Raw genomic sequence first — 24,602 nt, 5'->3', positions numbered from 1 at the left:
GACACAGCCTCCTGGGAATACAGCAAATCAAAGGTAGCTATCAGGGAGGTTTACAGGTGATTTTATTTTCTTCTTTTTGTTTATATTTTCTAATATTTCTGCAAATAACACATATTACTTATGTAACTCTTTTAAATTTGGGAAAAAACCCTGGTAACCAACACTACAAAATCAGCAATGAGGAAACAACTGGCTGAAATATGGCACTGTTAGGAAATTAGGAAAAGAAAAAGGGATAAGTGAAGGGGTCTGATGGCCACGCCCTCAGAATGGAGATTCTGAGACCAGAGCAGCCTGAACCCCGACAGCACACGGAAAACCACCACCAGCCCCTCAGCCACACCTGGCTCCTGGTGTGGCCCCCAGGAGCCCACCCCCTGCTGCACCGCACAGAAGGCCTGGGCCCCTGGGCTGCGCCCTCCCGGCACACGCACCTGTAATCCTCACTTTAAAGAGGTAAACTCTAACCTCGGTTCTTTCTTTAATATGACACCTCATTCCTGCCAAAACGATTCCGGGGGTGAAGCCCCATCAGACGCCAGGATAAGGAAGCCCCCCGGACCCCGCTGCACCGTGCTCTCGGGGCAGCAGGGTAACGGCGGGCCCACCCCGCCCCCCACCTGCACGTACCCAGCTGCGAGCCGTCTCGGTGGTAACAGCTCCCCGCGTAGGCACCCTCCTGGATCCCGTGCTGCAGGTCGGCGGCCCTGAGATGCGCAGGGCCGTCTGCTCTCACGGGCGTGGAGGTGACCTGGAGGCTCAGCCTGGGTGCCTCTAACGGGGACGCATCCATGGGGCCAGCTCCAGACACAGGAGGGACGCAGTCCGGGCTCTCTCGGCCATTCAGGTCATAGTGTTCGGAGGACAGCAAGCAAGTCTGCGATGGTTCTGCTCCATCCAGCCCCAGACAGCTCTCACGGAACCGCTGGCCTTCCCCCAGACTGAAGTAGGTGCCGGTCAGCAGTAACAGGTCCCGGCCGTCCAGGACTTCTGACCTCTGCCTGCGTAAACCGCTCACGTCCACATCAGAGACCCCCAGCGAAGGGGAGTGGGTCCCCCCGAGCTCAGACGTAGCGCAGGAGCAGTTCGAAGAAGTTCGGTCTGTCCATTCGCTGAAAACAAGTTCCTTGAGGTTCCAGGAAAACGAATTCTCGCCAGCCTCCCGGGCCTCCATGGCCTCCGGGGCACCGGGCAGGTCAGTGGCAAGGGCGTAGCGGGCCGAGGAGCTGCCCGAGCGGCCGCCGTGCGGGTCTGTGCCTCCCAGGTCACACGAGGACGCAGGGGCGGAGGGTGGGGGCTGTTCTGCGGGGACCAGCTTGGCGCAGGAGACACCCCAAGGCCCCGTGAAGCTCGGTGCGGACAGCTGCTCCTTAATCAAGCACGTCCCCAGCCACGGCTCATCCAAAGAAGGCGTCGAGAGCAAGGGCTGCACTGTCCCCAAGGGGCTGGGGGCCGAGTCCGGGCTTCCCCGCTGAGCGCTCCACTCTCCCTCGAATCCAGGGCTGCACACCGGGAGGCCCTGCCCTGCCGGCTGACCCACAGCGTGGGGCCTGGCCTTGGTGGCATCAGCCCCATGGTCTGAATCGCTAGTACCACTCGAGCCCCTCCGTCCCAGCTGTGTCTCCTGATACAGGCCACCCCTTCCAGCACCACTCGTCCCATCTGTACTTGACACTGGTGTTTCAGAATCTTCATGGGAAGCACATGGTTTTGTGTCCACTGGGTCAGACCTGTTTCCTCCCAGAAGGTCCTGCCTGAGGCTCTCTGCTGTTGCCAGCCGCTCTTTCTCTAAGACAGTGCTCTGCTGGTCCTCTGGCGACGACCGTCGGCCAGAGGCTGACGGGCATCCCCCTGGGATGTTTCTCTGGCCCTCGGGCAGTGACTGTTCCTGGGCTGGCGGGCTTCCCTCTGGGATATTTTGCTGGTCCTGGGGTGACGGCTGTTGTCCATGGGCTGGTGGGCTTCCTTCTGGCATGTTTTGCCGGTCCTTGGACAATGACTGTTCGCTGTGGGCTGGCTGGCTTCCTTCTGGGATGCTGTCCACCCTGGGGATTGTTATACGGATGACATAGTCACTTAGGAGCCACAGGAGAGTCAAAAAAAAGAGATCACGGGGTCCCCCCCTTGATTAGAGACCCGCACCATGCATTTAACGCCATAAACTTACGACAGAAAAAACTTTGATAACAAATTTAAAAATGAAGAACCAACTCACATATTCTCCAGATAAATCCACACTTAGCAATGATTTATCCAAGAATGGCACTGAGTGCCTAGGACCCTCTGCTCAAGGCTGTGGTCAGCAATCTCACTTTGCGGTGAGTGGGACCCCGACAGCCGTGCAGCCAGCCTCTTCCTGCCCGCAAGGTGGAGGTGTGGGAAGAAAGGAGAGGCATTGGACACTGCACGCGGTAAACCACAATGGCTACAAACACCATTGGATCTCACAGCTCAGAGAGGGCAGGGCACGAGGGGCAGGAGGCTGGAAGAGCCGCGCCCCCAGGGTCCTGAGAGCTGGAGCACAAAGCCCCCAGCGCACTCAGCACGGGTGGACCACTGAGGAAGAGGCCGCCATGGCCCACCAGGCAATCTGCGTCTAGACTCCCCTCTGCCGGCCCCGCCACCAGCACCCACTCAGCAGGCGGTGCTGAGCGCCGGCCCCGTGTCAGCCCAAGGTCGGCCGCCAGCACCAAGGCCAACAGAAAGTGGCAGTGCCCGGCCTGGCTGGGGAGGCATGCGGCGACCTGTAAATGTTACACCAGGGGCTCATAAAGAGGTGGGGAGAGGAAGGACGCCAATCAAGGACGGGCCCCACAGAGGAGGCCGCTGTGAGTGGAGTTCTGAGGGATAGCTAAGGGGGCGAGGGCCTGCAGAGACCAGGCAAGAACAACCCGTCGCCGCTACGCCACCTCTATCTACCACCACCATCCACCCGGGCCAAGAGGCCAGCCCTGGGCCCGTCTCCAGGGAGCCGCACGGCCTCTGCGATGTCAGCAGGTGAGGCGACGAGTGAGGGAAGGAGGAAGACGGTAACTGGCCTGTGAAGGACGCAGATCAAACACTTGGAACCGCGAGACCAGAAACGTCCAGCGAAGAGGAAATGCAGGAACCGGCCCATCTAGTGGAAGCTCCTCGTTGCCCACCCGCGTCCCAGAAAATCAAGTCCACGCACCGCGCTGAGGGTAGCTCAGCACAAGAGCCACCGCTGAGGCACACCTGCCCTGACGCAGGCCGGGCACCTGGCGCCCACACCAGCGGGTGCTCCTGGGCCCAGGCCCCACCATGCGCCCCCAGGCAGCACAGAATCCTCCCTCCTCACCGTGTGTGTGTGTGTGTGTGTGCGCGCGCGTGTGTGCACATGCACACGCACAGACACAGCAAGGAGAGCCCGCAGTCACGCTGCTCCAGCCACCAAAAGTTAAATAGGAAAAGGCCAGGAAGTTGAAGCACATGACAGGAGCCGTGTTCGCAAACCATGGTGCCACGTGTGAGGTGGCGGTTCTGAGGCAGCGCTGCAGAGAACGGTCGAGACACACACACCGCGTGTCCAGGCACGTGCACACACTTAGGACAACGTGTGCATGGCAGCCTACCTGTGCCTGTGTAACACACACTTCCCTCTGAGCACACGGGGAAAGGGGTCTGCCAGATCACTGCTGGCAGGGGTTCTCTCTGGGGGACCTGGGAGAGAGTCACAGGGACTTTTGCTCTTTACCATTATTCTTCTGTACTTAGAAAAACATACACATTCACGTAGTATGTATTTAAAACATAATTTCAAGAAGACTAGAAAACAGCGTGTATGTGTGAGTGAATAAATCTCACACAATGGTGAACAAAAGATGCCGGAGATAAGGGAGTGCATTCGGTGAACTTCAAGAACAGGCACCTCTGACCTGCATCCTGACCCCAGGGCCGTGAGGGACGCCGTGTGGCGTGGGAGCAGTGCCTCCCAGGGTGAGAGGAGAAAGGTCCAGAGAGGTTGGCGCGTTACTGTATGCTATGCTTCAAAGAGATTGTTTTAAAAAGAGAAACTTATTGAAAACAAACCAGAATGCTATGCACAACAGGACTGTGATAACTGAGCAAGTGGATGTTCTATTTCTACTTTCCTAAATTTTCCGCATTGTACCTCGTCTCCTCTAAATAGAATACTTTGTTATTTAAAAATGCATAGCAAACAGATTCAAATTATTTTCAGAATGAGAAAATTATGCTGGAATCAGCTCCCCGGAACCTCCCTGAACGCCTTTTTATCCATAAAATGGGGCCCGTCTCACGAAGCCTGCGGGGACCTGGCCGGGTGACACAGGAGAAGCAGTGCCATCCCGAGGGGCAGCAGCAGGTGTCACCTCCATCAATCCCAAGGACTGAACACTTCCCCAGGGTGCCTCCCCCCTGCCCCTCACACACCCACCCCTCCCCCAGAGGACTTACCCCAGAGTGGGCAGCGCCGGGAGGGAGAAGGCGACGCGGCCCCCGGCGTCCGCAGGAACCTGGGCCCTGGGTGAGGCGGCCTGGCTCTCCACTGGCTTTGGGGTCTCGGTGTTCACCCTTAGATCTGGCAGCAACAGCAAAAAAAAAAAAAAAAAGTGTTTTCCATTCGCTGGCTCATCCTGCTGAAATCCACCTCCTCGGCCCGTGTGACTGGTGAGCAGGGGACGAGGGGGCCTAACCTGACCTCAGACACACCACCAGCCCCACGCCCACAGCACGTCTCGGATCTGACCGCCCCTCACTGCCGCACAGGCACTGGGTCCAGGCCCACAGCCACCCTGGGCTCTCCCTGCTCCGCCCTGGGCCCCACACCCACCGACCCCGGAGTCAAACCTGCCCCTCATCTGCCGACAGCCCCCGAGGGCTCTGCTCTGACGCCAGGTAAAAACCAAAGGCCTGGCGGCCGGGCCGTGCTTCCCTCCCCAGGGCCTTGGGGCCTGGCCCTCTGGCCACCCCACCACGCCCGGCTCTGCTGCCTTTCCCAGAAGGCCGCCCCTGCCTCATTCGGGCTCACAGACCCCAAGACGGCACACCCTTCCCCGCTGTGCCCTTCCGTTGAGCGCTGGTCACCTCCTACGGCTCATGTGCCACCTGCCTCCACCTGCCTGCCTACACCAGGGCCCGGGACATCACAGGTTACTGGGGTCAGAGGAGCGAGACTGTCCTTGCCACACAGCAGCCTGCATGGGGGAGGCTCTTAGAAAGGGTCCCGGCCCCTGGCTGACAGGCGCAGGCGGGCTGGCACCACGAGCAAGAGCACACGTCCCCACGCACCCAGAAACATGCACACGAGTGCATCCTGGAGACAATGACGGCGACAGAGCTTCTGTGACCCCACCCCCCATTTTCTACAAAGAAGATGAACTATACACACACACACACACACCAGGAAGAATTTGGAAATCTGGAAAAAGAGGAAAGGGAATGCATCAGTGATACAGAAAAAAACTTGAAAAAAAGGAGTCTTTGAAGACAGAAAAACCCAGATACAATGAAGGAAACCCCATATTAAGAAAAGTGGTCACAGACTTCCCTGGTGGCACGGAGGTTAAGAACCTGCCTGCCAGTGCAGGTTCGATCTCTGGCCTGGGAAGATCCCACATGCCGTGGAGCCACTAAGCCCATGCATGTGCCACAACTCCTGAGCCTGTGCTATAGAGCCCATGAGCCACAACTACTGAAGCCCACGCGCCTAGAGCCCGTGCTCCGCAACAAGAGAAGCCACCACAATGAGAAGCCCGCACACCACAACCAAGAGTAGCCCCTACCCGCCACAACTAGAGAAAGCCCGCGCGCAGCAATGAAGACCCTATGCAGCCAAAAATAAATAAATAATAAATAAATAGATAAAAGAAAAGTGGTCAAAGAGAGTCAGTGGCCTAACAAAGCATCTTTTAAAACCTGGACACCGTCTGACAATAAAGGTCCACATTCCAGTTGGACGCCGTGCAGCCGCGTCCCCCTAGGTGGCCACATGAACCCACTAACACGTCTACTCAAACACCACGTCCTCCCACGGACGCGCCCGCAGGTGACAACGCCCCACGGGTACGGAGCTGGGACGGCCCCCGAGGCAGGGCCGGGGCAGCTCCTCCTTGAGCCTGCTTGGGGAAGGCGGGTGCCCCGGAGGCTGCCGGTCCCCTGCTTCCTGGAGCTCCAAAGCCAGAGCGGGAGCCGTGCACCGCCCTCTCACGCACAGCGCCTGCAACGTCACGTGGTGGGGGCCGGGTCACTTGTTGGAATCATGTTAAATGTTCAAAGTAGTGGAAATAAACAAATCCCGCCGGGACTGTTTACTCAGGGATTCATCTGATACGCTGCATCAATCCGGTCTTCAGGCACTTACATAAAGCTACATCACTCACACAAGACCGCCAACTAGCGGCCGGTGTCGCAGACGCAGGCACGCGGTGACTCACCTGGGGACCTCTCGCGCTAACACATCTGTGAGACACGCACACAAGTGTCCCATCCCCTGGCAACATGGAAGGCCCACAAGAGACAGAGAGAAACATCAAACCCACACAAACACAGTCCCCATGACAGCCATCCCATCACCCATGGAGGCCAGGGGTGGGGACTGGGCGGCCACAGGTGCACCTGGGAGGAGGCGGCCAGCTCTCACCCTCGGCTGTGTGCTGGGCTTCCCCAGTGGTCTCCCCAGGCCCACTGTGGCTGCCAGCGTCCAGGCGGTTGGCCAGGTCTGGCAGCAGAAAGGAACTGTCACGGGCAAGGTCCATGTAGTGGTAGAAACCAGGAATCAGGAAAGTGATGTTCTAGAAAAAGAAAGGACATTTCAGAACCTGGCGAGAATCCTCATGACCCACTGAACCATCCCTCCGTCCCGTCGGGGCAGAGAATGAAGACAACGCCAGCAAGTCTCTGGACAAGGTTAGGAAAGACCCTGGTCAAACTCCTTCTGGCAGACCCGAAGCCCCTGATGCTCAACATGGAAATCAAAACTTGCTTCCCGTTCTCTTAGCACACCCTGACGAGACTGTGCCCACACACTCCCTGGAAGGACCCGGCGCCCCCAGCGTTCCTGTGGGGAGCCCTTGTCCAAGAGTTATTCTAACTGCATTTTCATTAACTTCAATTGAACTAAGTTTGACTTAATTTAACTAAAATTTATCTTACTTGATTCTTAGTATTTCTATTAAAGAACAGAAAGGGACCTGTTTTGGGAGCCTCAAAAGAAGTTAAAGCTCTGGCTGGCTGGACGGGGTGAAGGGTTGGCTCCAGAAAGAGTGACAAGAGGGGACGGCTGCCTGTGGGGAACAAGGTGCTCAGTGGAAGGCTGTGGGGAACGCCGGGCCTGCACCCACATCTAGGAGCCAGTCCAGCCAGGTGCAGGGCCTGGGGCCAGGGGCAAGGGTGTCATTCAGGTGTCAAGAGCAACACATCATGCAGCAGCCTCTCCTTCCTGCATGAATCACACCCCCAATCGAGTGGGGGCCCGTGCCCCCTCCTCAGAAGTCCTAGAGGACTGCTGAGACCACCCACGGAAAGCCACTCCGAGGAAGACTGAGATGCTCGCCTGCCCTCAGAGCCCAGCCCAATCCAAGGAAGAAGGTTCTAGAAACACCTTCCTCCCACCCTGACTCACAACGGACCCCAGGATGGTCAGAGGAGGTGTGGACAAGCCCCGGCCCGTGGGTGTGGAGCGAATCCGCACAGCTGTGACACACACCCTCATCCAATAACTCAGACCCGATCTTGCTTGGGACAGGCTTTGGGGTGAGAGAGCCCCTTCCCTCTCCTGGGGGGGCACATGGCACCCAAAGGCTTTGGGGGTAGCCCGGGGGGGTCATCAAGTATTCCCTGTGGGGTCCAGATAAATGGGCACGGGGGGGAACAGGGCCATGAGCAGAGGCCTCCCTCTCTGGGCCCGAGTTCCCGTGGGGAAAGCTGGCGAGCTGGGCTAGAGGACGCAGAAGCACAGGCCTATGACGGGCCAAGACTGGCTTCCCCAAGGCGGGGTGGGGGAGAAGCACCTTGCCCAGCAGCTCATCCTTTCCATAACCAAACAGCATCAGAGCAAAGCTGTGGTTGATGCCGTAGATGGTCCCGTCCGGCAGGAGGGTGATGAGCCCACTGATGGTGGAGAATGCCCAGATGGATGCCGAGTAGCCCCCGTCAGGGGCCGCCTTGCCGTCCGCTGCCTCCTCGTTGCTGGGTTTAGAGTTCAGCTTTAAGCTCAGAGGGAAGGTGGTGCCATCCTTGGCTCTTCCAACAGACCTCTGAGTCTTGAGATTCTGAAAGAAAGACACACCACTGAGCTGACCACAGCACCTCCTATGGCCCAAGGCTTGAGCCTTTGCTGCTTTAGATTTACGTCCACCCATGCCCATTGGCGGGTGCCCCTCAAACACCTAACTCTCCACACTGCTCTTCCTTCCACTATCTCCCCGCACCACCCCTCTCTGCCCCAGGGAACGCAGAGCCCCGACCGGGAGCTGCGGCCGGGCCGGGGGACCCGAGTCCAGAACAGCCCGAGTGCAGAGCACACAGGGTCCATCAAGCAACGCGCCAGCCCTGCGGGAGGGAGCACCAGCAAGTTCCTCCCTGCTATCCACCCTGGACCACTGGTGCCCCCCAGCGCCCACCTCTGTAGGCGGCCCCAGCCCCTCACCCCCACCCTCTGTCGTCCAGCCTGGGGGGCAGTGGCTTCCCGTAGTTGCGGATCTCTGGGCGGCTCGTCCATCCCCCCTGCCTCCTTAGCTCCTCCGTCACCCATGCAACCAAGTCTTCGCATCACGTTTCTCTGCTCAAATACTTGGGCGTATCCGGTCTCCCAAGCCAATCTTGACTATGCAGCCTCTAACCAGAGGCTTTCTGAGTCAGCTCCTTTCCTGGTCTCGAGACGGCAAGCTGGCCCAGGCCTCATGTCTACCCCTCACTCCATAGCGCCTGCCCCCTTCTCAGGGTCCACCCGCAAGACACAAGACCTGCAGAGGCCCGAGGCCTGAATGGGGGGGAGCTCCCACTGCATCAGCACAGCGTCCTGACCAGGGGCAGAACTCAAGACCCCAGGCTCTCCGTGGTAAGGGTGCAGGCCAGGCCCCAGGGAGCCCTGAGGAAAGAGGGGGCAGGGTGTCTGTCTCCACTTGCTGCTGGGGGTGTCAGGTGGCTCCAGCGTGGGGCTGCTGGGAGGGTGCTTCCCATTCTGGCACACACCTCTTGTGGCCACGTGCCTGGGGTGGGCAGAGGTTTGCTTATGTTCAGTTAAGCATAAGAGGCTGCCAAATAGTCCCCTAAAGTGGTCGTACCTACTGATGCTCCAGAGCTTTGGGGTCCAAGTGTCCCCACTGCTTTAGAACAGAATAAAGGACATAAAGAGAATAAGGTACGGGGGGAGAGGTTTCCAATTGAGCTGGAAAGCCTAAAAACAGCAAAGCACCACCTCAGAGGGCTCAGCTCTTAGCCTAAGGCCAGTGGGAGAGCCAGGGAGTGCCTATAGGTGTCCCGAAAGAATCTCCTATTTCTTGCAGCAGCAGAGCCAACTTCAGCCCCAAATCGACCATCCGGCCGACCCTGCTGGTCGCTGGGATGTGACATCAGGTGAATTCCCAGCAACATGATTGCTTGTGTGAAGGCTGCGTGCTAGTTGGTAAATGGAGCACCTGGGAACTGGGAGGACCCAGATGATAAGAGAACCTTCAGCCCCAAACCTCCACTGCCCCCAAAGCTGCCGACTGACCCGCCTCCGTCTGACCTGCAGTCCTGCCTTGGGGGGAGACCTGCCACCCGCCAATTCCCCCTGCTCCTCTCAGCCCCCAGACCTCTCAATAAAGGGACCCCAGCAGGAGCTCCAGGGAGAGGACCGAGGGGCAGGAGCAGTCAGGCAGGGGGCCACGGAGGCTCTGAGCCTTGGTCAAGACTGCAGAGCCCAGACATCTCTAAGTGGAAGCTGTCCCGTTGTGTCCATGCACGGGCAACTCCTACTCTCACGAAGCCCGGCCTCCATCTGCAGGTCAGGGATTTGGGTCTAAGGACTTGATGGTCATCAGATAAAGAGACTCCAGCGGCCACGGGGCCCCAGCCACGACCAGGCAGTGCAGGTGGTCAGGGGTCCTACCTTGGGGATGTCCTCGCCGGGCGGAGGGAGCTGCACAGAAGGGATAAGTTCTGTGATGCGCTGCCCGACCACTTCCTCCGCAGATGTGAATCCATGCAGGTGGGCAAAGAGACCGTCACAGGACGTCACGGTTCCCTTGGAGGAAAAGTCAGCATTTTCAACCTTGTAATCCAAGTTTCTTGCGCGCTTCAGCTGTGAACCTCACTGAACTTCTGTGTCTTCAAGCTGAAGGCAAGGCTATCAGTGCTACCTCTCCCCCACAACCCGACCCCACAAAGTGCCGCGGGCACAAAGAACGCCAGCCTCCTCCTCCTGCCGGGCGGCCCGAGACCCACGCTTCTCCAGGCGTCCGCGGGAGCCCATACGGCAACCACACCCACGCCTGCCTCTGAGCGCCGTCTGCGCCTCAGCCACCACTCGGACAGATGTACGTGTATCGCTTTGTTGAAGTGTTGAAACAATCCTGTGAGTGTCAGGATTATATCCCAATTTTACAGGTGAGGGAACGGGGTCACAGGGAGACTGGGTTCCCTGCCCAAGTGCACACAGTTAGTCAGGGGGCTGCCGGGTCCAACCCCCCCAGAACCCCATGCCCTCTTTCTGCCCAAAGGCCCCGTTGGGGAGGCGACATGCAGCTGAGAAACACAGACTCACGTTGCTCTGGAAAGCCACCCAGGCCGAGACCCTCTCCACGGGCTCCAGCACGACCACACAGCAGAGGCTGTGCTCCTGCTTCACCCTCTTCATCCACACGGAGACTGGGATCTGCTCCCCACTGCGGCTCACGATGTCCACCTGGGGGCAGAGGGGCTCAGACCTGGCCAGAAACGGGCACGTGGGCATCCCTGACCGCTGCTCACCTGCCTCGCATTTCGGAAATTAACTGAAGTACAAACAAGGCTTCTGACACGTAACCTTACAGTCTCCGAGTGAATGAATGATCTATCGAAGAGTAGGTTTTTTCCATCCGCAGCCTCGTGGTAACGAAGCAGGGGAAAGAGCAGAGTCTGTAATTTCTTAAAGAACAGACACCAATACATGCGGAACGTCTGAATTTTCTTCTAGGTAGTCGTCTCGTGGACAGGTAGTTTTCTGGATGTAGTTGGTCCTAACTTGTTTTGGTGCCTGAGGCTCAGGGCTCAGCATCTAACATGCAGGTCAGCCCATCAACATCCGGCTTGGACACACACAGGGAGGCTCAAAGCTCCAGGGAAACCCTGAAGCCGTGCCAGCCCCTCCAAGACCATCAAACAAGCAGGGCGTGGAGATGTGGATGGGAGACAACAGAACCGTGCGACTCCTCGGGAACCTGGTGTGGGCCCCGCAGGCTTGCAAGGCGGTCAAGGCTCCTCCTGATGCAGGAGGACCGGGGACGCGCCAGGCCAGCAGCAGTACCGTCTCTGTTCCGACACGGCCTCCCCCCGCCGCCCCAGTCGCTCCCCATGCCAAGGTTGAGGGCAAGACGGTGCCGGCAGCGACCACCGGCAGTCGAGAGGCCCACACTCACCACCGTGCCGAACACGACAGCGGCGCGGCCGTCGGCCTCCACGTGCTCCTCACTGAGGGCCCGCGCCACGTCGGAATCCGGCTTCAGGAAGAACTGTGTGAGCTTCTGGCCAATCAGGTCGTGGCTGCTGTACCCCAGGAGCCGGCAGGCTCTGTCGCTGGCCACCAGGATCTGAGGTCGCAGAGAGGAGGGCACCCGCGTCACCAGCAGCGCCTCTGGCTCCCGGACAGCCGAGGGGGAGGCAGCGAGGAGGTGGTGCAGGGATGGCCCAGCGACCTGTCCTTCCCGCCACGTCCCGCGGCCGTCGAGCTCCCAGCAGAGCCGCCCCGGGTCCTCCGGCGTCTCAACCGCATGGAAACAAGAATGACCACCGGCCAGTGCAGCAGCGGCACTGAGACTGAAACCACCCACCCTTCACCCGCCGAGATGGACACACCACGTCGTGAAGACCAGGCAGGAGAGACGGGGACGCACGCCCCACGGCCTGCCTGCCTGAGAGTCTCGGCTCTTTGCACACAAACGTGCATGATGCAAAGACATTTAATTCAAACGCTGAACATCCAGGCCTATTTCAGTTGAGCCAGTGCTGGAGCAGAAGCATGAACAGGTCATGTGCTGCCTCCCTTTCCTTGAACCTCTGCCTTGATGACAGAACTCAATACGTTTCGACTGACTGACACTGAGGAAGGGTCTCCAAAGTCCTCACTCTTTTGCTACTATGCAGGTAGAACCAGCCCCTTTTCTCATTGCACCCGAAACACTCAAGTGCCTCTGTTTGAGGTTATAAGTTGAAGACACAGACGCCAAACTCACGGCTGGGTCACAAACCGAAGCACATACCTCTGTGGTCTTGGCGTCCACGGTGAACACGGCCTTGCTGGGGTTGCACACAGGGGCCGGGAGCGGAGGTGTGGACCACCCTGAGGACCAGCCCCGCAGCAGGGAGCAGCAGGACGTGCTGCCCAGGGACCCTGCCAGGTCCGCCTGCGCAGGCGCAGCCAGGCAGTGCGATTTGCTTGTGCAAATATTTTGGGCAGCCAGTGACGACAGACAGTAGGAGCTCCATCTGTCTTCTGGAAAGCAAAGGAAGGGACACTTTAAACCTTGCGTGGCTGAAACACACAAAACACACACTCCCCACCTCTAGCTCCTGCAAAAGGATCCAAGGATGAAATTGACCTGCAGGGTTGATTCACACTCTCGATGTGCATCTGAACATTCCCCAGGGGCCGCCTAGACAACCACCACCCAGAAGCACAAAGGACCTCAACACTGTGCAAACAACCCTCTGAGGTCCCTTCCCACCCGCCCCTCCCAGGGGCATTGCTCCCATGCCCATTGGTCCAAGGCCCCCAGTCCCTCCAGCTGCTACCCCTCACCCGTCCCCGTGACGTCTCCCAGACCCCAGAGCTCCCTGCTGTCTCACCACCTGCGCCGGGTCTCCCTCCTCCTCCACCCACAGGCTCACTCCCCACCGCGGCTCCAGAAAGTCAGTTCTCGGCAACATCGCCAGCGGCTCCTGAGTCCCAGCGGTCAATTCCCAGGCCTCACCCCACCCTCCCCACGCCTCAGCAGCGCTGGGCCAGGAGGGCCGCTCCCCTCCTCCCAAACTGCCTGCCCTGCACAGGGCACCCTCTGCCCTCCACCTTCTCACCTCTCACCACTGCAGGACCCCAGGCTCAGCCTCAGAACCTCCAACCATCCCTGGTGGCTTTACATACACTTCACATAGACGTGTGCTGATGGCCCCCCACTCACACCCACAGCCCCAACCCTCCCCTGGGCTCCAGCTGCCGGCTCCCCCTCCTTCCCAGCTCAGTGTCAACTCCATCCTTCCAGCAGCTCAGAAACCAAACAAGCGAACATGACTCTTCCCTGCTCTCCACTCTGGGCCCCTCAGAGAGGACGCCTGACTTTCCCAGTCAGTGGGCCCACCCTGACCATCCTTTGAGGCTAGAAACCACACGGTCATCTGCCCTGGGCCTCCTCTTCCCAGACAGCCGGTGCCAAGCTCAATCCCACCACCCTCGGGCCTCAGGACAAGCACTGAGACGCCAGCTCTGCCTCTTCTTCCCACCTCTCCCCGGCCAGTGCCCCCAGCTGGAGCCCTCACTTCCGGGGCAACTGCCCGCCTCACAGACCAGCGAGGCCACTGCCACAGCATCTGCCTCCTGAGCACAGCTGGCCCCTCCAGATCCTCCTCCCCTCTCCCCGAGACCAGACCCCCCCGCCGGCTTCCCCTGCAGCCCTTTCCCCCAGCTCCAGCCGCCTCCCCATTGCCCTAACAGGCTTCCCCGCGGTCCAGACCTCCCAGCCCCCAACAAGCACCTGCTGGCCCCCAGGTACTCCCTCTGATGAGGAGCCGCCGAGGCAGAGCAGTGCCTTCCTTCCGGCTGGGTCTGGGCCCCGCAGCCACCAGCTGATGCAGAGAAATAAGGAAGTGGGGGCAGTGGCACCTCCCACTTCTTGGCCAACCCCGGGCACTGCCACCCGCAAGCAGTCAGTCAGCATGCGCTGAACCCAGCGAATAAAACTGAGTCTGGCTCGCGCAGCCCACCCGGCCCAGCCCGGCCGTCTCACACACCCCAGAGCAAGAAACCCCGACCCTGGACCGCAGGCCAATTCCAACCGCCGCCTGAAAAGGAGTTTCCTGCACAAGAATCACAGCAGAACAAACGTGACAGGAGAGGGTCCTACCGGCACCGCCTGAAACGAAGGCCCTTTCTCTGCAGGAGCAGAGCCCCTGAGTGGAGACCGGCGTGGCCCCCACTTTCACACGCAAGGCGGACGCCCCTGGCGATGAGAAGGGCTGCTTACCGGACAGCGCCATCCGGCTCTGGCAGAGCTTCGACAGCCTGTTCCTTCTGCTCAGCTGTCTGTGGACCAAGGACCAGGACTTGATGGGCTCCGAGGCGGTCTGCGCGGCAGGGCCCTCTGGCGGCGCTGGCAGGGAGAGGCTCCCGCCCTGGCCCCGGCGGTCCTCTTCTGAGGCCATGGAGCCTCTGTCCCCCATAGGGAGCTGGCGGGCCAGAGGGACAGTCGTCCACCGGAAAATGAAGTGAACGGATCAGCGTCTGCAAGGCAACAACAAAGGCAGTTTAGCCAACGAGTTCTTCACAAGGCTGAGCTCAGCTCAGCCCCAAAAGACTCACAGGCACCCAAGAGCCATCCTGGGTCAGAGCCTACGAAGCAAGGATAGTCGGACGGAGAGAAGTGCATGGGAAGGGATGAGAAAGAGAGAAGGAAAGGGGGGGAAAACCAGAACAGAGCGGGAAGGAGCCGTGAAGGACACTTTGTACTACAGTACAGATCCACTGCCAGGAGGCCCAGGCCGGGGCCTTGATGAAGGAGGAGGCCAGGGCCAGGGCGACGTGCCCCTAGAGTCTACACCCCACTTCTGGATCACCTTCTGGGCATGCAGAACCCAGAGCTCCTGGCCAGAGGGCCTGGAGCCCACTCCCCAGACCTGCACCAGCCTCTTCCCCTCATCAGTCCTCCCATATTACAGCACCCACCGACCCAAGGACAGGCCGAGGAGCAGCCCTGCTCCAACGATAAGAAGGCAGAGGGAGACCAAGCTTCAACAGCAGGCCTCCCAACACAGGATGCCCTCCCTACACAGGATGCCCTCCCAACACAGGATGGACCTGGCAGCTGTCCCTTCCCACGCCACCACATTACAGCAAAGAACTCTAAGGAAGCCCAACCCACCCATCCCACCCTGGCTTCAAAGTCATCATAAAGATTCATCAGGGTAGGAGGGCAGTGTCTTTCACAGTGAACAGTTTGTGGGCTGATTTATCATTTTGCATATAGTGACAGCAATGTGGGGTCTCTGGTACGCTCATGCCCCAGGTCCCTCAGATGTTAACATTAGGGCCTGGCAATGCCCACCTAGGCTGCGCGCTGAGCTCGGTGGTATGGAGGGCCCCCTAGACAGAGGGAAAACTGGAGGTCCCACTAAGACCTGTGTGGAAGGATGATGACATCAAAACACACCACAGAGCTACATAAACAAAGGTCATTGCAGGTAGAGGAACAAAAATAGACACTAGAACATAATCAATTTCAGAAACAGACCGAAGGTACACTGGCACACAGTGAAGATCAGTAGGGCAGCATGTTCCCCAGCTCGGTGAGGCCCTGGACAGGCACCTGACCTTCCAGTTTCAGTTTCCTCATATGCAAAATGTGATTAACAATAATCCACACCTCATAATACTCTTGTGAGGATTCAGAGAACTAAGTTGGGGCTGGCACACTGTAAGTGCTTAATAACTGTGATCTGCTAGTTTTAAATGGAATTAGAATAATTAGTTTGGGGCAAATTGCATCCCTATGACTTTCCATGTGCAAAAATTAGTTCCAGATGAATTAAAGAACAAAAGACAAAAGTTCTAGAAAAAACATAAGACTAAGAATATAGTGGACTGGATAACTCTTTGTGGCCCTTGCATTTTAGAACAACTAAGTCTCACCAAGAATATGGTTGCCATGGCATCTGTGAGCTACCTGAAAGTAGGAGAAACTTCCAAAAGGTAAAAATACACATGAGCTGAAACCAGAACTGGGAGAGTGAGTCACCTCAACAGACAAGAGAGTTACCCTTAGACTCCTAAAAGAAGCCAGGGACCCTTGAAGAGGGGCAGTGTGGCCCTAATTCAGTAGCACCCCCAAGATCCTGGCAAAAGCAATCCTCTCAGAAACAAAGCATCCTAAATAGAGGCCTGAGATTTTCCAAAGATTAAGATTAACCAAATATGCTCTCTTTCAAATAAACAGATAAGAAAACAAAATACCATGAGTGAAAGTCTGCAGAAAAATCAAACAACAAAGTCAGATACACAAGAAGATTAGATGGTAGAAATAACTGCAAATGTGTTTAAAACTATAAAAGATGGAGTCTTTTGCTCACGAAAGTGAGCAAACAAGTGTTTTTCAAAATAACTAGGAAGATATTGAAAGAATCAAACCAGCTTTCCAGAAATTAATTTTTTTTTAATCAGTAGAGCTTATGTTCAGTAGAACTGGAAGGTTATGGAAACAGAGATTTTGCTCTTAAAGGTTGTGCACAGACTCTCACACACTCTGAAATCCAGCACAGAGGCAGTGGTTTCAAAGGAGCCTGGGTCAACCCACTTGTTGATCTTAGCCTCCTGGAAAGGCAGTGGGCAGCTGCGGTTCACCCTGGGCACTGGGACACTGGCTGGCGCCACTTCTGTGATCATGGTCCACAGTGCGGACCCCAGGGCTGGCGGGCACCATTCTGGAACCCGCCCTCTAGCCCAGCAGCACCAGGTGCTCTGTCCATGCCATCAGCGTGCCCACAGCAACTTCACATGGCTGGGCCTCACAAGCAGCTGGGCTGGGGCCCAGTTCCACACAGCAGCACACCCACAGCAGTGGGCCCCGCCACAAAAGAAGGGCGCACGCGGCCCACATAGGGAGCACCCCTGAAGCATCTGGCTCTGGTGGCCAGAGGGGAGCGTGCTGCTGAGTCCCACAGGACACCTCTCACATAAGGCCACTTCTCCAAGGTTGGGAGACATAACCAACCTACCTAAAACAAAGAAATAAAGATCAGCAAAATGAAGAGACAGAGGAATATATTCCTCAGAGAAAGGACTAAATGGATATGAGTAATCCACCTGACAAAAGACTCCAAGGTAATGATCATAAAGGTGCCCACAGGATCCAGGAGGAGAATGGATGAACACAGTGAGAGCTTCAACAGAGAGTAAGAAAATATACAGGAGGACCAATCAGAACTCAAGAATACAATAAATGAAAAAATACACTAGAAGGAATCAACAGTAGATTAGATGACAGAGGAACAGATCAGCGATCTGGAAGACAGAGTAGTAGAAATCACCCAAGCTGAACAGAGAAAATAAAAAAGAATTAATAAAAATGAGAATAGATTCAGGGACCTCTGGAACAACTACAAGCATACTAACATTCAAATTACAGGGGTTCCAGAAAGAGAAGGGAGAGAGAAAGGGCAGAGAACTTATTTGAAAAAATAATAGCAGAAAAATTCCTCAACCTGGGAAAGGAAACAGACATCCAGGTCCAGGAAGCATAGAAAACCCCAAAAAAGATGAACACAAAGAGATAGACACCAAGACACACTGTAATTAAAATGTCAAAAGTTAAAGATAAATAGAAAATCTTAAAAGCAGCAAGAGAAAAACCATTGGTTACATACAAAGGAATTCCCAGAAGACCATCAGCTGACTTTTCAGCAGAAATTCTGCAGGCCAGAAGGGAGTGGCACCATATATTCAAAGTGATGGAAGGAAAAAACCTACAACCGAGAATATTCTACTTGGCAAGGCTAACATTCAGATTTTAAGGAGAGATGAAGAGTTTTACAGACAAGCAAAAGCGAAGCAAGTTCAGCATCACTAAACCAGCCTTACAGAAATGTTAAAGGGACTTCCCTAAGCAGAAAAAAAAAAGGCCACAACTAGACATTTTTAAACTGTGAAAGAAAAAAATCCCAGTGGTAAAGGCAAACATAGAAAAGGCAGTGGATCAACCACTTATAAAGCTAGTAGAAAGGTTGAAAGACAAAAGTAGTAAAATCACCTATACCTATAATAAGTAGTTAAGGGATACACAAAATAAAAAGATGTGAAATATGACATCAGTAACATAAAATGTGGGATGGGGAGGCAGTAAAATGTAGGGCTTTTAGAATGCGCTTGAACTTAATCAACTGTCAACTTAAAATAATCACATATAGGGCCTCCCTGGTGGCGCAAGTGGTTGAGAGTCCGCCTGCCGATGCAGGGGATACGGGTTCGTGCCCCGGTCTGGGAGGATCCCATATGCCGCGGAGCGGCTGGGCCCGTGAGCCATGGCCGCTGAGCCTGCGCGTCCGGAGCCTGCGCGTCCGGAGCCTGTGCTCCGCAACGGGGGAGGCCACAACAGTGAGAGGCCCGCATACCGCAAAAAAAAAAAAAAAAAAAAAAAAAAAAAATCACATATACATATAGGTTGTTATATATGAATCTCATGACAATCACAAACAAAAAACCCTATAATACATAAACAAAAAGAAAGAAATAGAAACATAACACTAAAGATAGTCACAAAAATCACAAGGTAAGAGAGCAAGAGAAGAGGAAAGAAACAGAGAAGAACTACAAAAACAATCAGAAAACAATTAACAAAATGGCAATAAGTACATACCTATGAATAATTATTTTAAATGTAAATGGACCAAATGCTCCAATCAAAAAACATAAAGTGGCTGAATGAATGAAAAAACAAGATCCATATATATGCTGCCTACAAGAGACTCACTCCAGATCTAAAGACACTCACAGACAGAAACTGAAGGAGCAAGAAAAAGGTACTTCATGCAAATGGAAATAAAAGAAAGTTAGGTAGAAGTACTTATATCAGATAAAATAAACTTTAAAACAAAGACTGTAACAAGAGGCAAAGAAGCGCATTACAAAATGATAAAGTGACTCAATCCAACAGGAAGATATAACACTTGTAAATATATATACACCCAACCTAGGAGTACCTAAATACATAAAGCAAATATTAACAGACATAAAGGGAGATAAATAGGCGGTAACATAATAAGAGTAGAGGACTTTAACACCCCAGTCACATCAATGGACAGATCATCCAGACAGAAAATCAATAAGGAAACACTGGCCTTAAATGACACATTAGAGCAGACTGACTTAATAGACATATAGAGAAACTTCATCCAAAAACAGCACAATACACATTCTTTTCAAGTGCACATGGAACATTCTCCAGGATAGATCACATGAAAGGCCACAAACACACCTCAGTAAATTTAAGAAGACTGAAATCATATCAAGCATCTTTTCTGACCACAACATCATGAAATGAAAAATGAATTACAAGAAAAAAATGGAAAAACACAAACATGTGGAGGCTAAACAGGCTACTTAACAAACAATGGATCAATAAAGAAATCAAAGAGGAAATGAAAGAAAAAAAAAAAAAACCTCAAGACAAATGAAAACAGAAATGCAATGAGCCAAAATTTATGGGACACAGCAAAAGCAGTTCCAAGAGGGAAGATTATAGTAATTCAGGTTTACCTCAACAAACAAGAAAAATCTTAAACAATCTAACATTACACCTAAAGGAAATAAAATAAGAAGAACAAAGCCCAGAGTTAGTAGAAGGAAAGAAATAATAAAGATCAGAGTGGAAACAGAGATAAAAAATTAACAAGATCAATGAAACTAAGAGCTGGTTCTTTCAAAAGATTAAACAAAACTTATAAACCTTTAGCCAGATTCATCAAGGAAAAAAAAAGGGAGGGTACAGATAAATAAAATCAGAAATGAAAGAGGAGTTACAACTGACACCACAGAAATACAAAGGACCATAAGAGATTACTATAAAAAGTTATACACCAACAAATTGGACAATCTAGAAGAAAGGGATAAATTCCTAGAAGCATACAATGTTCCAAGTGACTGAAGCAGGAAGAAATAGAAAATCTGTACAGACTGATTACTGGTAGTGAAACTGCATCAGTAATCAGAACACTCCCAACAAACAAAACTCCAGGACCAGATGGCTTCACAGGTGAATTCTACCAAGAAGAGTCAATACCTATCTTCTTCAAACTATTCCAAAAAATTGAAAAGCAAGAATCACTCCCAAATTCATTCTACAAGGCCAGCATTACCTTGATACCAAAACCAGACAAAGACACTACAAAAACAACCACAGGCCAATATCCCTGACAAACACAGATGCAAAAATCCTCAACAAAATACCAGCAAACTGAATTCAACAATACATTGAAAGGATCATACACCATGAGCAGGTGAGATTTATCCCAGAGATGCAAGGGTGGTTCAGTATCTGCAGATCAATCAACATGATACACCACATTAACAAGACAAAAGATAAAAATCCTACAATCATCTTAATAGATGCAGAAAAAACATTTGACAAAATCCAATTTCCATTTATGACAAAAAATTTTAACAAAGTGGGTATACTGGGAATATACCTCAACATAATAAAGGTCATATATGACAAAACCACACCTAACATACTCAATGGTGAAAAGCTGAAAGCTTTTCATCTAAGATTGGGAAGAAGACAAGGATGCCTACTCTCACCACTTTTATTCAACATAGTATTAGAAGTCCAAGCCTAAGCAATCAGACAAGAAAAAGAAACAAAAGGTATTCAAACTGGAAAGGAAGAAGTAAAATTGTCACTATTTGCAGATGACATGACACTATATATTAAAAACCTTAAAGATCCCACCAAAAAACTATTAAAACTAACAAGTGAATTCAGTAAGGTTACAGGATACAAAATTATATAGAGACCTACATATATATATATATATATATATATATATATATACACATATGATCGAATATTACTCAGCCAAAAAGAGAATGAAATCTTGCCATTTGCAACAACATGGAAGGATCTAGATGTTATTATGCTAAGCAAAATAAGCCAGAGAAAGACAAATACCATATGATTTCACTTATATGTGGCTCTAAAAAACAAAAAACAAAACAAATGTAGAAACAAAACAGAAAGACTCATAAGTACAGAAAAAAAAACCTGGTGGTGGCCAGAAGGGAGGTAGCTGGAGGGATTAGTGAAATAGGTGAGGGAGATTAAGAGCTACAAACTCCCAGTTACACAATAAATAAATCACAGGGATGTAATGTAGGGAATATAGTCAACAGTATTGTAATAATTTTGTATGATGACAGATGGTTACTAAACTTATTGTGGAGATCATTTCCTAAAGTATATAAATGTCAAACCACTGTGTTGTACACCTGAAACCAATACTGTATGTCAATTATATTTCAATTTTAAAAAAGGAAAAGAAAAAGAAAAATGGGCAATAGATAGAAACAAGAATGTCACAAGAGAAAATCCTATAAATCTATGACAAGAAGCTTTTTATTAGCATAATCATGACAATTTTACACCTACTAAATCAGCAAAAATTAAGAATCTAAAAATTCTAATACCAAATGTTGATAAAGATGTGGATCAATGGGAAGGCTAACAAATTAATATAATCTCTTTAGAAAACAATTTAAGTCAAACATTCTCCTTCTCTGACAGTACTTTCCACTCTTAGATTTACATTCTATAGATATTCTTACACATGGGTAGCAAGTCACACTCAAGAACGTTCAGGGCTGTATGGTTCATAACGGCAAAAGAAAAAAGAAAAGAAAAAACCTAAACATTTAGCAATTAGAAAATAGATTTAAAATTCTGGTATATTCATGCTATGAATTATAGTAGTGAAAACAAATTCTGTACACACAAGGATAAATGTTAGCAATATAAGTGAAAAAAATCAAGTTACGAAAGACTATCGGCAATAGGATTCCCTTTCTATCACACCCCCCTCATCTAAATATATTGTTTAGGGGTACACAGTTATGTGACAAACCCAAACTTCAGGCAGGAGATGTCCTATGAGGGTCCAGCAGCAAGCTGCAATGAGGGAGGGCACAATGGCCCAGGGTCTCCCAGTTCCTAATTTGGGTGGTGAGTTTAAACATGTTCACTTTACTGTTTTGATTTGTGACTAATATTGCAAATGAATCAACTAGTATATACTGGAAAATTGAGATGTTTTACATGTACATGTCTATATCCCGCACAGGACCCTAAAAAGTAATAGCTGGCTATGAACCAAATGGTGAGTAGGAAGCAAGAAAGAAGCAAAATAATAAACTTATTAGAATGTGTTGCTCTCCTTCAAGTAGCAACATTTAAATGTCACAGGTTGGTATTTCCTTCTTTAAGCATCTCAATGCACTAATTATTCTGCAATAACTAACAACAACATGATCATATTTCAGTTTTCCACTTCTATAACCAGCCTATAGACAAAACCCAGAAGACTTGATTAGGACTTCAGACTACACAGTAAGTGCTATAAAACTTTACTTTGTAAAAGAAAGTAATAAAACTCTTCAGAATACATTGTAAATATTATAAAAGTTTACTTTGTATAATAAAACTGACAAGAAACAGGGAGAGGAAGGAAGGAAATGTGGAGAGAGGAGGAGAGAACAAAATGCTTTGTCCCTCCTGAGGGGAAGTAAATGGTGTCTAAAGTTGATAAATCAAGAAGTGGACACAGAAAAGACAATCCCTTTTCCCTTGGTGCCTCCTGTGCTGTTTGCAGTCTGCCGAGCAGTTCAGCATTGCACAGCACATTCAGGCCACAGCCCCAGGCTGGCCCCTGAGAGCACAGACCCTAGCTTCACACAGCCTTAGATCTCTTCCTTTTTTACAAGTTCAGTTTTGACTCAGGCCTAATCCAGGACTCGGTTTTTAGAATAGGTGTTGTTTTTTTGCTGTGTGTGTGTGTTTTCTTTTTGGGGGGGGGTATTATTTTGTTTTGTTTTGTAGCCACTCTGAGCAGAAGACGTAGGAAGCTGGACCCAGAGAGCACCTGATGGTGCTTCAGAGCAATCCTACTCCCGTTGCTAGTTGTGATTCCAGAAGGTGTGAGTGACACTCCCCACCCCCCACCAAACAGGAGGAGAGGTTTGCAGGGAGCTTCTGGAATAGTACTCCTTGCTCTTATGGGTGAACTTCTGGAGGCCACCGACCTTCTCCCACTAGAACAAACGCAAGGAAGCAAAGAGCTCCAACTGCTCCCACCACTGCTATACAAGTGAGAGCAGAACCAGCCTCAGGATGAAGCTAACACGGTGGCGAGCAGAGCTGAAAATGGCAAGAGGTCATTTCAAGCCACTGGATGAACCTACCGCAAAACATGCCTTCCTCTGGACTTTAGGCTTGGGGGCCAATAACTTCACTCACCGTCAGACCCATTTTGAGACTATCTCTCTGTTTCTTGCATCAAGGCATCCTACAGAGTATCCAGGATGATGGCTGCTGTGAGGGAGGGTGTAAGCAAAGGGCACCTCTCAGACCTGAAAGGTCCTCAAAGGCATGCTGGAGGAGGGACCAGCAGGGCCGAGCCCAGCAAAGTAGAGTGAAGAAGCCTCCCAGGCAGAACCACAGTAAGGGAAAGATTCCCACAGAGCCCTTGGGGAGGAGTTCAGCGCACAGGAGAGTCGGTGGAGATGTGCCTGGAGAAGCTGGTTGGGATTCCCAGGGCCTCCTATGCTGGCCCAAGCAGTACGGATCTTATTTAGAGGTCTATGCTTGGAAGTAACCTGACCAGTGGGGGAGGAGGGGGGAGTTACAGTCGTCCAGGCAAAACATTATGAGGTCTTAACTTAAAGCAACACCAGAAAGACGGAGAGGGGAAGCCACAAGAGAAATTAGACACAGAATTGATATAGGTTTACTGGGCGAGATGTGGAAGGTAAGGGGATAAAAGTCGTCAAGACCGCATCCCAAGGCCACGGCGCTTGTCTAGGAAAAGAAACACTGGTGAGGAGGTTAAAGATAAAGCCCAGGCGTGTAGTGGGGACGTCGGGAAGCAAGGACATGGCGCTACAGCCCAAGGCTCGCCCCACAAACGTCTACTGAGAAGCTCCTACGTGCCGGGCACCGTGAGCCGAGAGCGAGATGCGGTCTCCCTCCTCTCCTAGCCCCCTTCCAGTAGGGGGACAAGGCGTACACAGTCCCTCTAGGGGCGAGGACGGAGCGCCAGGTGGGGCCAGGCCGAGGCCAAGACCCCGAGGCGCGCAGAGAGACGGGCGCGGGCGCGGGCGCGGACGGGGGCAAACGGCCGCAGGGCGGCAAGCGGACCACCACCCGGCCGGGCCGCACGGAGGGAACGCGGGCGGCGCGGGGGGGCGGGCCGGCTCCCCCTGTGCAGGTAGCTCACCTGAGACCGCAGAGTGTCACGCGCCGACCTCCCATCACCCGCCGGGAGGGAGCCCATCCGCGCCTCTATCCCCACCGACCAATGGCAGAGCGACGGATACCGATTGACAGTACCCACGGGCCAACCGCTAGCGCCTGTGGGCGGGGAGGCAGCGAGCCCGGGAGGAGGCGCCCGCGCTAACGGTTGCCGGGGACGCA

The 24,602-nt window shown here is 52.7% G+C and overlaps 1 protein-coding gene across 6 annotated transcripts in view; it reads right to left on the bottom strand.

Annotated features, from left to right (window-relative positions):
* PASK (PAS domain containing serine/threonine kinase) overlaps positions 1–24,602 on the bottom strand; it is a 39,437-nt gene that overhangs the window by 14,154 nt on the left and 681 nt on the right. For 3 of the 6 annotated variants that reach the window (XM_060107399.1, XM_060107403.1, XM_060107404.1), the window contains exons 1-10: positions 24,406–24,570; positions 14,400–14,656; positions 12,423–12,655; positions 11,583–11,753; positions 10,730–10,870; positions 10,076–10,210; positions 7,992–8,252; positions 6,623–6,773; positions 4,438–4,561; positions 631–2,045 (exon numbers count right to left, since the gene is read on the bottom strand). In XM_060107399.1, the coding sequence (XP_059963382.1) occupies positions 631–2,045; positions 4,438–4,561; positions 6,623–6,773; positions 7,992–8,252; positions 10,076–10,210; positions 10,730–10,870; positions 11,583–11,753; positions 12,423–12,655; positions 14,400–14,595 (2,827 nt within the window). In that variant the 5' untranslated portion in view covers positions 14,596–14,656; positions 24,406–24,570. Of the gene's footprint in view, positions 1–630; positions 2,046–4,437; positions 4,562–6,622; positions 6,774–7,991; positions 8,253–10,075; positions 10,211–10,729; positions 10,871–11,582; positions 11,754–12,422; positions 12,656–14,399; positions 14,657–23,426; positions 23,449–24,405; positions 24,571–24,602 lie in introns of those variants that run through there. The other 3 variants (XM_060107401.1, XM_060107400.1, XM_060107402.1) reach the window with 2 other exon arrangements.

Source organism: Mesoplodon densirostris, chromosome 8, assembly GCF_025265405.1.
Source record: "Mesoplodon densirostris isolate mMesDen1 chromosome 8, mMesDen1 primary haplotype, whole genome shotgun sequence".
NCBI lineage: Eukaryota > Metazoa > Chordata > Mammalia > Artiodactyla > Ziphiidae > Mesoplodon > Mesoplodon densirostris.
This window is presented reverse-complemented; position numbering and strand designations above follow the sequence as displayed.